Raw genomic sequence first — 13,432 nt, forward strand, 5'->3', positions numbered from 1 at the left:
CTTTTTCTGATGCTATTCATTTGTGTAGTTACATGCGTGACATGTGCAAACTGTGTTTTTAAAAATGCACACATGTTGACATCAGTGCTGTTGTTGCAGGTCATTGTGCACAGTTTTGCACATACACCACCATAGAGCAAGACTCCAGAGACATTGTCCACATCGTCTCTGTTGATAAGCGAGAAACCAACAGGAACTCGGTCATCATGGAGAAGGAGTGCTTTATTCGTACAATGGAAGCTCTCCTTCCAGAGCTTGCCATTAAAGAAGTTGTCACTGATGCCCACCCACAGATCAGTGCATTGTTGAGTGAGTTTTTTTCCTGTATTATTTGAAGTTGGTTCAAATTGTATGTAGTGTTTTGGGTTGGGATGTAGTTCAACATATATTTTCTTGTGACAGATCCAGAGCGTGGTAAATACAAAGCATGGGGGATCCAACACTCACTGGATATATGGCATGCAGCTAAAAGTCTAAGCTAGAAGCTTCGACGGGTATGATTCAAACTATTTTTACCATTTGTAATAGACACATGTTGTCAACTTGATATTAGGTTGGGATATTAGGTTGGAAGGGTTAGTTTGGCGCTGAATATTGATGTATGTGTTACTCTTGTGTGCCAGGTTGGGATCAAGGTATGTCAAGTGAAAATGTATATATTTTGACCAGGTCTCCTCCTTACGCTGGCAGAGATTGCTTGGCTCTGTATGCACTGTATGTAATTTTCCTTTTTTGCAGATGATGTGGGTTGGCGTGCTGCACCACGTACGGGATAAGCACTCTTGGGCAACTGGGTGCTGTCAGCACGAGCCACTGGAGGAAGGCAGCCAGGAGAAGCAATGGATCAAACAAGGTATTTTCAGTAAATGAATGCAGAAGTTGAACTCCCTGTCCAAATCTATGTGTATATGTGAATTGCAAGGTTATCATTACAGGTTCTGCCGCTCACAAGGCATTGGCTGGAGTTGTGCTCGACAAGCGATGGTTGGGCCTGGTGAAAAAGTTCTTGAACTTCAGGTAAGCATCTAGTCAATTATTGCATAGAACGAGTTGTTGCCATTATTCCATTGTAGTCTCTAATTTGGGTATGTTTAGTCATTTCATGTTAGTGTGTTATTCTCATCACCCATTCCTGTCCCACCTTTATAGGACCACATCTGATTTGGAGTCCTTCCAAAATCACATCCTCATGTACTCATCAAAGCGGCACGCCTACACACCATTTGTCTACAAGACAAGGACACTACTGGCTGCCATTGACTACAACAAGCCCAATCGGCGCCTTCCTGCACGCAACCGGGATGGTCAAAAAATGTATGTTTCTACTGTAATGTTTCTGTTGTGAATGTCTTACATTGTAAACAAATTTGGCTATGTTGATTTCAACACATTGCTCTGTTTATTACTTTCTAGCTACAGATGCTCATACAATAACAAGTCAAAGAGCTGGAGTGTCTACACCATGAAGGAAAAGAAGCAGTACAGCTACATTCCTGACCTTCAGAGGGCAATTCTGGCAAGGAGGCTGGGAAGTGGCAAAGGCCTTCCCCGCAAGCAGACTTTGAGGCCTGCTGACCCAAGGCGCCTTGGTTTGCTCGCACCGGAACAGCCACCACCTACAGCTGAACTTGTAAGCATACATGTGTCCCGTGGGGACTTGGGCCACAGAGACACAGAGGACCTAGAGGACTGAGCAGATGGATGTTTACGATCCAAAGTATTTGAATTCTGTAAATAGGAAGTTAGGAGGCACTTTTCTCTTGTGGTGAAACATGTACAGATCTTTATTTGTAAATAAACTTTGAAAACAATGTGTGTTGTGCTGGTATGTCAATAAAGCAAAAATGTACAATTAGTTGAAAACTTTACAACAAGCGCTGCACCCTAAAACCAGTGTACTGGCCCCTTGGGTCAGGGAATTTGTCCCTGATGCGACATACACAACAACTGGGTATCACAACCCTGTTGCCCACACCCAGGCGTCTGTGCTGCCACAGGACAAACTGACGGTAAGCCGTATGCCTGAACTGCCGCTGGACAAACTGACGGTAAGCCGTATGCCTGAACTGCCGCTGGTCTACCCCAGGTTCAGGGTTATCCTCCAGGGCAAAGATGTCGTTCCATGCAGCACGAGCCAGCCCCAACACACCCTCATCCAAAATATAATAGTCCATATGGCCCATTCTACTGACACAGTCCTGTGGTGACTGCCGACAGCACTTTCTCTCCAGGTCTGTCCATTTCTCTGCAGTTGCCACAGATGCACCAGTGTAGACCAGCTGTGTCAGGGACAAGGACAGGGCTCTCTGGAACATCCAGGAAATGCATGACGTCAATCATCATTCCTGGTGACCGTTGCACCATTCTATCCAGAATTCTGTCCTTCTGGATAGGGTCCAGGGAATAAAGTTTGTCATACAACGCAACAATTAGTTTTATTATGTGACACTAAGAATATCTAAAATCTAATTAGTATCAGTGTTATTACACACCTTTATTTCAGCCTTGCGCCTGTCTTGGAGGTCCTGTAACCTCTTCTGTTCAGTTGAGTCCAGTCTTGCACCCCTCCACTTTGATGTTCTCTGCCTGGTTTTGGGCTTTGCACCCCTATCCCTTCCACCTATAGCTTGAACAGAGAACTCAGACGAAGCTGATGTTGAAGCTGATTCCTGCAATATTATCACAGAGCTGTTGTCAATAACAAGTTTAGCCTACATATAATAGCTCATAAGTCCTGAGCCTCGAATGATTTCGTGTCTAGTCATACTATGGCAGACCAGAATAGTCTGATTATCTACCATGCTATTTCAAATATTTCTGATGCATGCATAATGTTGTTTAGACCAATTTCAATTATTTGAAATGTACCATTTCAGTGCTCGAGGTGCAAGCCACAGACATCAAAACCCCTCCCCCCAACGACGGTCGGATAAATGTATGGGAAACTTCAACTTGGCTAACTCAACTCTTCTATTTCTAACTTGGCTAACTACTATCTTTGTTATTTAGACACATACATAACGAATAATGTATGAAAACACACTGCAGTTACAAACGTGTTGAAAATTGGAACAAAATAGTTTAGCCTACATAATAGCATAAGTCCTGAGCCTCAAACGATTTCGTGTCTAGTCATACTATGGCAGACTAGAATAGTCTGATTATCTACCATACTATTTCAAATATTTCTGATGCATGCATAAGGTTGTTTAGACCATTTTCAGTTCTTTGAAATGTACTAATTCAGTGCTCGAGGTGCAAAACCACAGAAATCAGAACCCCCCTTCCCCCAACGACAGTCGGATAAATGTATGGGAAACTCCAACTTGGCTAACTACAATCTTTGTTATTTAGACATTTGCATAACAAATATTGTATGAAAACATGCTACATTTTCAAACTTGAAAATTGGAACAAAATAGTCACTTACCGCAGTAGACATGGTGATTCGTTGCGTTCGCCTGTCTGCTAAGCTCAAAACAACCGCGCCTGGCTTGACGGAGAAACCAGGAGAACAGCTGAGCGTCTTTACGACAGTGCACTTTTATTTTCGGCCTCTGGGGGGACCCTCGCTGGAAAATCAACCCCGGTTGCATAGTATACCTTTAAGCACCGTTCTCACCACGTTAAACCAGCAAAGTAGTAGGCTAGTTGTTGCTATGGGTAAACAAAACTATTTTTTTGTGTTCTGTCTGGCCTGCTAACTATTTAATATTTTTAAGTAGGCTAGTTGGGTTTTATAACTGCAACTCAACACAGTTGGGTGTTATGGATAATTGTCTGACCACTCGCTGTAGAGGCCTATATTATAGACTGAGGTGAAGTTAGTTTGATATTTGATATTCGGATATTCGACAGATTTTCAATTTTTTTTAATGCAGCCGGTTTCCCCCCGTGTTTGCAGACAATGTACAAACAGATGACCTGTCTACTTGCTCCCAGCTGACCTACTTAGGGACCGTCTATAAAGTACCTTCTGAATTACCTTCATAGTCTTTTTTGTCAATAGCTTTGACATCATGTGACCTAGTGACTCCAAACCAATGCAGGGGTGCGTTTCCCAAAAGCATCGTTGCTAACTACGGTAGCAACTAACATGGTTGCAACTATGTAAGTACGACACAACTGTTCCCCAAAACGATAGTGTGAACTATGGTGTTGGAACTTACATAGTACGATGCATCGTGACACTGCGTCAGTGTTTCCCAAAACCATAGTAGCAACTAACGTTCGCAACCACTATCGTAAAGTTGTGTAGTTACAGCTACACCTCTCGACCTGTAGTATGTAGTAAGAACCATAGTAGACGACGTAACCCTGATGACGGACCACGCAGAGGACAGATGGATGAGAGGTAGCCATTAAACGATCCCATAACATTGCTGTGGGATACCATACCATAGCATTGCTGGAAGCTACAATTGCACATTACTGGACAACGTTATTATGTGGTACATTGGAAAGTGAAGTGATGTGGAGTTAGCCTAAAACAGAGCGGCCTGTGGTGAAGTGCTATGGTGACCGCAATCATCTGTGTTGTTATTATTCGTGAATTTACATGTAGCCTAATGGTAATGTGTCAGCACAGATTCTTTCGAACACCCGTTAAGTTAAGTTATCTGGTGATAAAGCTTTTGATTGCCAACGGTATTGTTATGTGAGGCTAGCATTGTATTTGTCATAAAAGGATAATGTTACATTGTAGTCGTATGTTAAGTGTGTTTGGATGAAGCATCTGCTAATCATACACATAGCTAACGGTATATGGACTCTAGCTACAGCCCATTATGATGTGGTGAAGTGACTGTGCTGTGGCAGAGACTGTAGTGTGTGTGCTTTACATGAGATAGGTCAGGGGTTCAAGACTGAGTAGATGGATGTGAGGTGAGTATGCCTGTGGAGTGGGGTTTGTGTTGTATCTTGTCTGATCACAAGCTATGTTCAGCGGGTGTATAAGTTAGGCTACTCTTAGTTATTATATGATGTTGATATTTGAACACATAGCTGAATTATGTTGGTACAATGACATTGGAGAATGCTGCTGTGAAGTTGAGTGCTGTGGTCAGTGTCAAAATGTGACATGATTTTCACTGATTTAACTTGTCCTTCATGGCCCAGGTATGGGTAGGCCTGTCATGGGAGGCGGAAAAATGGTAAGTTGCCTTTGCTTTGTGACCTTTCAATCTGTGTATGTATTTTGATGTCATGGCTCATAGGAAACATGTGTGTGTGTGTGTGTGTGTGTGTGTGTGTGGGAGGGATCATGGGGAGAAAGTGATGGTGGGAAAGTTAAGTACATTTACCCCCTCACCCCCACCAAACTAAAAGAAATGTAAAAAACATAAACAAAAGGGGAAAAACAGGGAATGTGGCAGGGAATTGAGGGGTTTGGGTGTTTAGGGGCCAAACATATGTGCAACTAATTCCCAGTGTGCTTCCAGGCCAGCAGTAAGGTGTGCAGCAGCCACTGGAATGACCTCTTCCACCTCCTCCACTAACAGCTCCTCATCAGCCGGCAGTGGGATGTGATCCTGAAGGGCCATGTTGCAGAAGCGCCGCCACCAAAACTGCACTGCACGCCTTTGTAGGATGGAGCTTCAGGCCACCAGCGGATTTGCTCACACACTTTTCCACATGCCCAGGGCCCTCTCCACAAAAACGCGGGTCCGGCTATGGGCGTTGTTGTACCGCGCCTTTGCCTCACTGTTGGGCTCCTAGATGGAGCAGTTGACATGCTTGTATTATCATAGGGGGTTGATGGAATAAAGTAGGTCTTGAAATGTCAGTGCACTCAGTGGGAATATAGACATGCATTTGAAAACAACATGACTTTGCAACTATCTCAGCAGCAGAAGGCAACAACATGAGCAGCACCTACAGTAACACTGTGTGTGTGTGTGTGTGTGTGTGTGTGTGTGTGTTGGTACAGCTGGCGCAGATCCTTCAACCATTTGAGCATTGAAACATTTGTGCTATGTGAACTGTCGTTTTGTGGTTGTGATTCAACACACAACTTCATAACTACAATGGATGAAAAGTAATGGTAAAAAAACTGTATATGTGCATTTAAAATATCATGAAATACTTGTGTGTGGTAACAGTATTCAGTTTTCAGTGTCACAATGAAAACACATAACAAGGGCAACATTGGAAAAATGCTGCATAAAGGCATGACAATATTCCAGTGAAATGAAGGGCAATCATATAGCGCTTTTAGAACAGAGTCAAACCCAAAGCACTTACACAACATGTTGTTCAACATTGTTCATATTACATATCCATATTTATTCTGCTCTTACTGTAAGGTAACTGCTAAGATACTGCACATATTTATATTTCATTTATATTACTCTAAACCACCTTCTGCAAACCAACTGTATACTACTGTCTACACTGCACTATATTTCTTGTCCTGTCTATGCACCACCTACTGTATCTATACTTTATATATCACATTGTACTTTTTTGCCTTTTTGGCACTTCTGGTTAGATGCAAACTGTATTTGGTTGTATTTGTACTTGTGCTCCGCACAATGACAATAAAGTTGAATCTAATCTAACCATGCCAATTTTCATAGAACATAATATACATGTATCCTAAGCCTAGGCTAGTAAGCATATGGTCTCCAATCAGTAGTTAAAACTAGGACTACAGGTTTCTAAACGGTCATAGGAATATTTAGTGATTGAGCCTATCCAAGATTCCAACACCATTGTTAATTGGTCATTATCCAGGCCCGAACCTACGACTACAAGATCCGAAATGCAGAGGTCTATCCTTTCAGGCCACCTTGTCACACTACAACAAATGAAAATATTGGCCAGTACTTAGCCTATATGTAGGCTATTCGGTGTGTTTCATTAACTGTGTAACTTATTTGTTCACATTTGCTCGGTTGGAGATTTATGCTTCACTGATTAGGCTAATTAGTAGGCTAGCCTACGTTCAATAGACTGTGACGTTATTATTTAAATTATCATTATTATGCCTATTATTATTAATAACCTATATATATATATATTTTTTTTTTTAAAAAGCATACATAGCCTAGGGCCTATTGAAATTACTGCCTATTGTTGTAATAAGTATTATCATCATTATTATTATTATTATTAATGATATTATAACTGCTGGGCCCAGGAAACGTCATGCAATGTCAAATTTCATTACTTTTGCGTGACTTCATGCGTTCGGCTCTAACCGACAGAGCCCGACATTCTCCGAACACATCTGCAACCATTGTAGTCTGAACTATGCTGGTTGAAACCAACATGGTTCAAACTAACAAAGTACTATGTAAGTACGACGGTTTTGGGATTTACTTACATGTTGGTTAGTTGAACGATGCATCGTACCACGTTAGTAAAAAGCTAACCTCCAAAGTTGTACGGGAAACGCACCCCAGAATAGTTATCCTATATGGGACTCATCAGAAACACCTCTTTTTATAGCGACTGTATGCACACTGTATTTTATATGAATTTTTTTAAAGAAAATACATTATTTCATATAAGAAACAGACTCCTTTTTTTCAATACCTCCCAAGCCATATGACCTAGTGACTCTAAACCAATGCAGAATAGTTATCCTATATGGGACTCATCAGACACACCTCTTTTTATAGCGACTGTATGCACACTGTATTTTATATGAATTTTTTAAAGAAAATACATTATTTCATATAAGAAACAGACTCCTTTTTTTCAATACCTCCCAAGCCATATGACCTAGTGACTCCAAACCAATGCAGAATAGTTATCCTTTATGGGACTCATCAGACACACCTCTTTCTATAACCATTGAATGCACACTCTATTTTATATTAATATTTTAAAGAAAATACATTGTTTCCTATAAGGAATGGTCTCCTTTTTCAATACCCCTCCCACCTCAAGGGAAGTGACGTAGGGACACCAAACCAATGCAATATCCTTTATGGGACTAATCAGACACACCTCAAATTAATATAATTTTTGCACATACTATTTTATAGTACCCATTTGTTTCCTATGGATACTTTTTTTTTTCTCAATACCTTCCATATAATAGTAGATGCCAAATATTTTTTCATATTGAGGTGTGTCTGATAAGTACCCTATAGCAGAACAGTTCTGTATTGATCTGTGTTGTCTAGGACCCCTTATATGGCAGCTATTGAGCAAAAAGCTTTTTTCCATAGGAAATAAATGTGATTCTTTAAAAGAAAATTAAATATAATAGTTCATGCAAAATATTATTTCACATTGGCATGTGTCTGATTAGTATCACATAGCAGAACAGTTCTATGTTGATCTGTGATGTCTAGGACCCAGTATATTGAAGGTATTGAGCACAAAGCAGCTTCTATAGGAAACAAATTGGTTTTCTTTAAGAAATTAATATAAAATAGTATGTGCAAAAATCATATTAATTTGAGGTGTGTCTGATTAGTCCTATATAGGATAACTATTCTGCATTGGTTTGGAATCATAGGATAATTATTCTATATTGGTTTGGAGTCCCTAGGTCACACGGCTTGCGAGGTATTGAAAAAAAGGAGACCATTCATGATGGCAAATAATGTATTTTCTTTAAAATATTCATATAAAATACAGCGTGCATACAGTCGCTATAAAAAGAGGTGTGTCTGATGAGTCCCATATAGGATAACTATTCTGCATTGGTTTGGAGTCACTAGGACATATGGCTTGGGAGGTATTGAAAAAAGGAGTCTGTTTCTTATATGAAATAACGTATTTTCTTTAAAAAATTGATATAAAATACAGCGTGCATACAGTCGCTATAAAAAGAGGTGTGTCTGATGAGTCCCATATAGGATAACTATTCTGCATTGGTTTAGAGTCCCTAGGTCACATGACTTGGGAGGTATTGAAAAAAAAAAGACCATTCCTTATGGGAAATAATGTATTTTCTTTAAAATATTCATATAAAATACAGTGTGCATACAGTGACTATAAAAAGAGGTGTGTCTGATGAGTCCCATATAGGATAACTATTCTGCATTGGTTTGGAGTCACTAGGTCACATGATGTCAAAGCTATTGACAAAAAAGACTATGAAGGTAATTCAGAAGGTACTTTACAGACGGTCCCTAAGTAGGTCGGCTGGGAGCAAGTAGACAGGTCATCTGTTTGTACATTGTCTGCAAACACGGGGTGAAACCGGCTGCATTCAAAATTTTTTTTTAAATCTGTCGAATATCCGAATATCAAATATCAAACTAACTTCACCTCGGTATATTACCGAATAGGCTATAGCAGGGGTGGGCAAACTGCGGCCCGCCAAGCACTTTCATCCGGCCCGCTGAGCATTTCATATGGTTATCAGGCTGCTCGCTATTTTTTTCCTGCGATAGAGACGTTGGTTAGCTTTACTGCAAACTGCTTTTCACTCTCCTTAGAGAACGTTTACAATGTCAATGTCAAAACATCATGCTAAATAGAGATAACATCATGTTAAACTAAGTTAACTCTTAGTTATCTCCTTTGCAGCAGATCTAACGTGAACATGCGATCCATTTAATTGGGAACGCGTCTGCACTCACGAGAGGGAGAGAGAGCCGCAGGTTCCAGCTGGCTTGTCATTGTTGATAATTGATATCTCCTTCTTATAAAAAACTTTTAACAGGAAATCATGAAGGCAGCAGTAGTTCCCACTACTGACCATTTCAAAGGGCCATACCGTAGCAGGCAGAAGATCATTGAGAAATAAACGTGAATTAAAGCGACTGTATTAAAGCGACAGTGCACAATTTGTTAAACAGCATAAAATTAGCAGTATTTTTAAGCAATTAATATTTTAAAAGAAATATTTTGTCATACTAAATTATAGGCTATAAAAAAATAGGGGGGGGGGGGTTGTTGTGCGGCCCACCGGCCAATTTTCAAAACCCAGTGTGGCCAAAGTTTGCCCAGCCCTGGGCTATAGCTTCTAGCTCATTCTGAATGCAGCATATGCCTTAGGCCTAGCTACCTTTGAACACCGTTGCCTTCTCGTTTTTGCGCTGTCAAAAGATGCTATTAAATCCACTAGCTACTAAACCAAGGATGGTTAGCTAACTTATCTTCTAATTTCAACCTCTCAAATTGTTTTTTTGTTTTTTTTTACAGAAACTCAACACGGTTAACAGGTGCAACACTAGCCTACTCGCCATTTCTGCATCATGAAATGAAACGATAGGCCTACTGGCGGAATCATTTGAGCAGTTCTAGAATATGACCATGGGGCAGACTAGGGTAGCCTACTTTACGACCATACAGGCATCTTTTAGCGCGGATTGCAATCTTTATTGAAGCCGCCAGGGTTATGCGATAAATATAGGAATGCGATCGTCGAGGTGCCCGCCCCAACATTGCATGACACATTAAACTCAACGAGAATCGCCACCATCATCCAAAAGTTGATGTCAATAGACCAAAAATAGTTGGAAAGCCTACAAAAAACTATAGATAATTAATGTGACAATCACATTATTAAAAGTAGACTTGGAGCAACGATTTACTGAGGAACTATTTTTTTGTGGAGGATGCTTCAGGTAGTTCGCTGCCCCACCTGCCCATGACCTCCATTCACCAAATAAATTTACATTTAACAACTATGTTGTAGTAGCCTAGTGTTTCTACATGTTGGCACAAAGCGTAATTTATGTCAGAAACCAGGCTATGCATGGGGTAAGGTGAGGTGAGTCAGACTGAAGAGGGGCCTGTAGTAGCCTATCCTGAATCTTGTCCCTTTCAAACTACAGTACGTTAAAATTGTGTGATTAGCCGCCAGCACAATAAAATCAAAATACAAATACAAAACCTTAATAGGTCCAAACCTATGCGTCTAAGCCTTAGTTAAAAAAAAAAAAACTCAAGTGTAAGTAATTAGTCAAAGAGCCATGGCAGTATGTGTAATATAGAGGTTAACAAAGATACTCTAGTTTGTAATTTATTTTAAAATATACGCTACATTTTGGAGACAAATGGAGTCATACCACAGGTCTATGTCCAGGGATGGATTACTGAATGAATGGGCCTACTGGGCCCAAGAGCTCAGGGTGCCCTGAAGCCCAAGCCTCTGCGTGAAGTTGCTTAGGGGCTCATAATTACTATTTGTTGGTGCCCCCCCCAATCCCAATCCTCCCCCACCTTTCTTATGCAGCCCTTGCCACTTAATCTACTAAACCCCTCTTCTACTGCACTTTTTACCCCCCCCCCCCATAAATGCACAAATAGGCTGACACCAGACATAATTTCACTGCATTTCTTACTTCCAGTAACTATATGCATGTGACAATAAACTTCCTTGTATCCTTGTACATACACAAGGAATTTGACTTCGGTATATGTTAACTCTATGCATTCAACAAATAGACGTAGTATATGTTAACTTTTATATTCAGTAGACAAATAGTGATATAGAGACATACTGTACAATAGAGACATCAATATACATACAGGCACATATCAACATAATATACAAAAATACACTTAAATATACAAATAAGACATAATATCAAGACAAGTGCACATGGAGTGGGATGTAATGTGCAAAAGTAATAGTGCAAATGTAGTGTGCAAGATGCAGTTGTTCCGTGGCACTGACACCCATCATCATGAAGTGCTTTGAGCGGCTTGTCATGTCACACATCAAATCCATTCTCCCCCCACCCTGGACCCCTTCCAGTTTGCATACCGAGCCAAACAGTCCACAGAGGATGCAATCTGCTCTGCCCTCCACCCAGCCCTCACCCACCTGGAAAAAAGAGACTCATATGTGAGATTGCTGTTTATAGACTTCAGTTCTGCATTCAACACCATAATACCACAACAACTCATCTGCAAACTTGAAAAACCTCTGCAACTGGCTACTGGACTTCCTCTGTCAGAGGCCTCAAGCAGTACATGTTGGCAACAATATCTCAAGCAGCATCACACTGAGCACGGGGGCCCCTTAAGGCTGCGTGCTCAGTCCGCTGCTCTTTACCCTGCTGACGCATGACTGCACTGCAACCTACAACAACAACCACATAGTGAAATTTGCTGACGACACAACTCTGGTGGGTCTCATCACCAATGGCGACGAGACTCAAAACAGGTTGGAGGTCGACCTTCTGACCACGTGGTGCAGGGACAACAACCTGCTGAACGTCAGCAAGACCAAGGAGATTGTTGTTGACTTCCGGAGAGGTCACACCCAACACCTGCCACTGACCATCGACGGTGCTGTGGTGGAGAGAGTGAGCAGCACCAAATTCCTGGGGGTGCACATCAGTGAAGACCTCTCCTGGACCACCAACACTGCATCACTGGCGAAGAAAGCTCAGCGCCGCCTGTACTTCCTGCGGAAACTCAGGTGAGCAAGTGCTCCACCAGCCATCATGACCACATTTTACCGAGGCACCATTGAGAGCATCCTCTCCAGCTGTATCGCTGTGTGGGGCGGAAGCTGCACTGAATACAACAGGAAATCCCTGCAGCACATAGTGAACACAGCTGGAAGGATTATTGGTGCTTCACTCCCCTCCCTGAAGGACATTTACACCTCCCACCTTCTGCTGCTCTTACATAACTTGCACCACTATGCCACTTGCATAGGTCAAACAGAACTACCTCAGCCATTTATTGGCCTGATTTTTGCACTATTATATTGACTGTCTACTGTATGCACAATTGCACAATTTCAGCTCAAATTTTGCTGCTCTTATTTTCTTCATTGTATGTGCCTTCTTATTTTTACTTTTTATATTGTTTACTTGAATTTTATGTTTGTCTGTGGACCTAATTGGTAAAATATGTCTTGTCTCCACCGTGGGATAGTAGGAAACGTAATTTCGATCTCTTTGTATGTCTTGACATGTGAAGAAATTGACAATAAAGCAGACTTTGACTTTGATATTGGATAAATCTGATTATGTTTGAATCAGTTACACACTAATGTACTCAATACAAAACACATTTGACAAAACAGGTTTTCCTAGTCTTAGATATGCTGTATGCTTGATCCCCCCCCCCCAGAAATATTTTTCAAGTAGAATTAGAGAATGTATCATGGCTTGGACAGCTGTCTGCATCACTATCTCACCACAGGGGTCCCCCAGGGCTCAGTACTGGGCCCCCTTCTCTTTGCTATCACCTCTTTGGGACAGATTATCCGTTCACATGGCTTCTCATAACAATGCAGAGGACACACAGCTCTATCTGTCTTTTCCACCTGATGACCCCCTGGTCTCGGCACGGATCTCGGATTGCCTCTCAGACATATCTACATGGATGAAGGCACATCATCTCCAGCTAAACCTCTCAAAAATTGAACTGCTGGTCCTCCCAGCTAAACCTACCATAAATCATGACATCAACATCAACATTGACTCCCTGTCTGTTGTGCCTACCAGGACTGCAAGAAATTTAGGAGTTGTTCTTGACAATCAACTAACCTTCTTCGATC

General features: G+C 41.3%; 1 protein-coding gene across 1 annotated transcript; it reads left to right on the forward strand.

The window, feature by feature from the left end:
- Positions 1-683: 683 nt before the first annotated feature.
- Positions 684-1,693, forward strand: LOC143138258 (uncharacterized). Its single transcript, XM_076298757.1, has 4 exons — positions 684-853; positions 936-1,017; positions 1,150-1,314; positions 1,414-1,693. Exons 1-4 carry the CDS (start codon positions 739-741, stop codon positions 1,691-1,693), a joined length of 642 nt encoding a protein of 213 aa, XP_076154872.1. The 5' UTR covers positions 684-738.
- The last annotated feature ends 11,739 nt before the right edge of the window (positions 1,694-13,432 follow it).

Source organism: Alosa pseudoharengus, unplaced genomic scaffold (genome assembly GCF_046254945.1).
Source record: "Alosa pseudoharengus isolate Yale_2024_CS ecotype anadromous, Long Island Sound unplaced genomic scaffold, YU_APseudo_1.1 YU_APseudo_1.1_scf_21, whole genome shotgun sequence".
Classification (NCBI taxonomy): domain Eukaryota; kingdom Metazoa; phylum Chordata; class Actinopteri; order Clupeiformes; family Clupeidae; genus Alosa; species Alosa pseudoharengus.

Coding starts and splice junctions, on each gene's coding strand:
- LOC143138258 (XM_076298757.1), top strand. CDS start 739: ATGATGTGGGTTGGCGTGCTGCACCACGTACGGGATAAGCACTCTTGG. Junction 1,018..1,149: donor AAAAAGTTCTTGAACTTCAG/GTAAGCATCTAG, acceptor CCACCTTTATAG/GACCACATCTGATTTGGAGT. Junction 1,315..1,413: donor AACCGGGATGGTCAAAAAAT/GTATGTTTCTAC, acceptor ATTACTTTCTAG/CTACAGATGCTCATACAATA.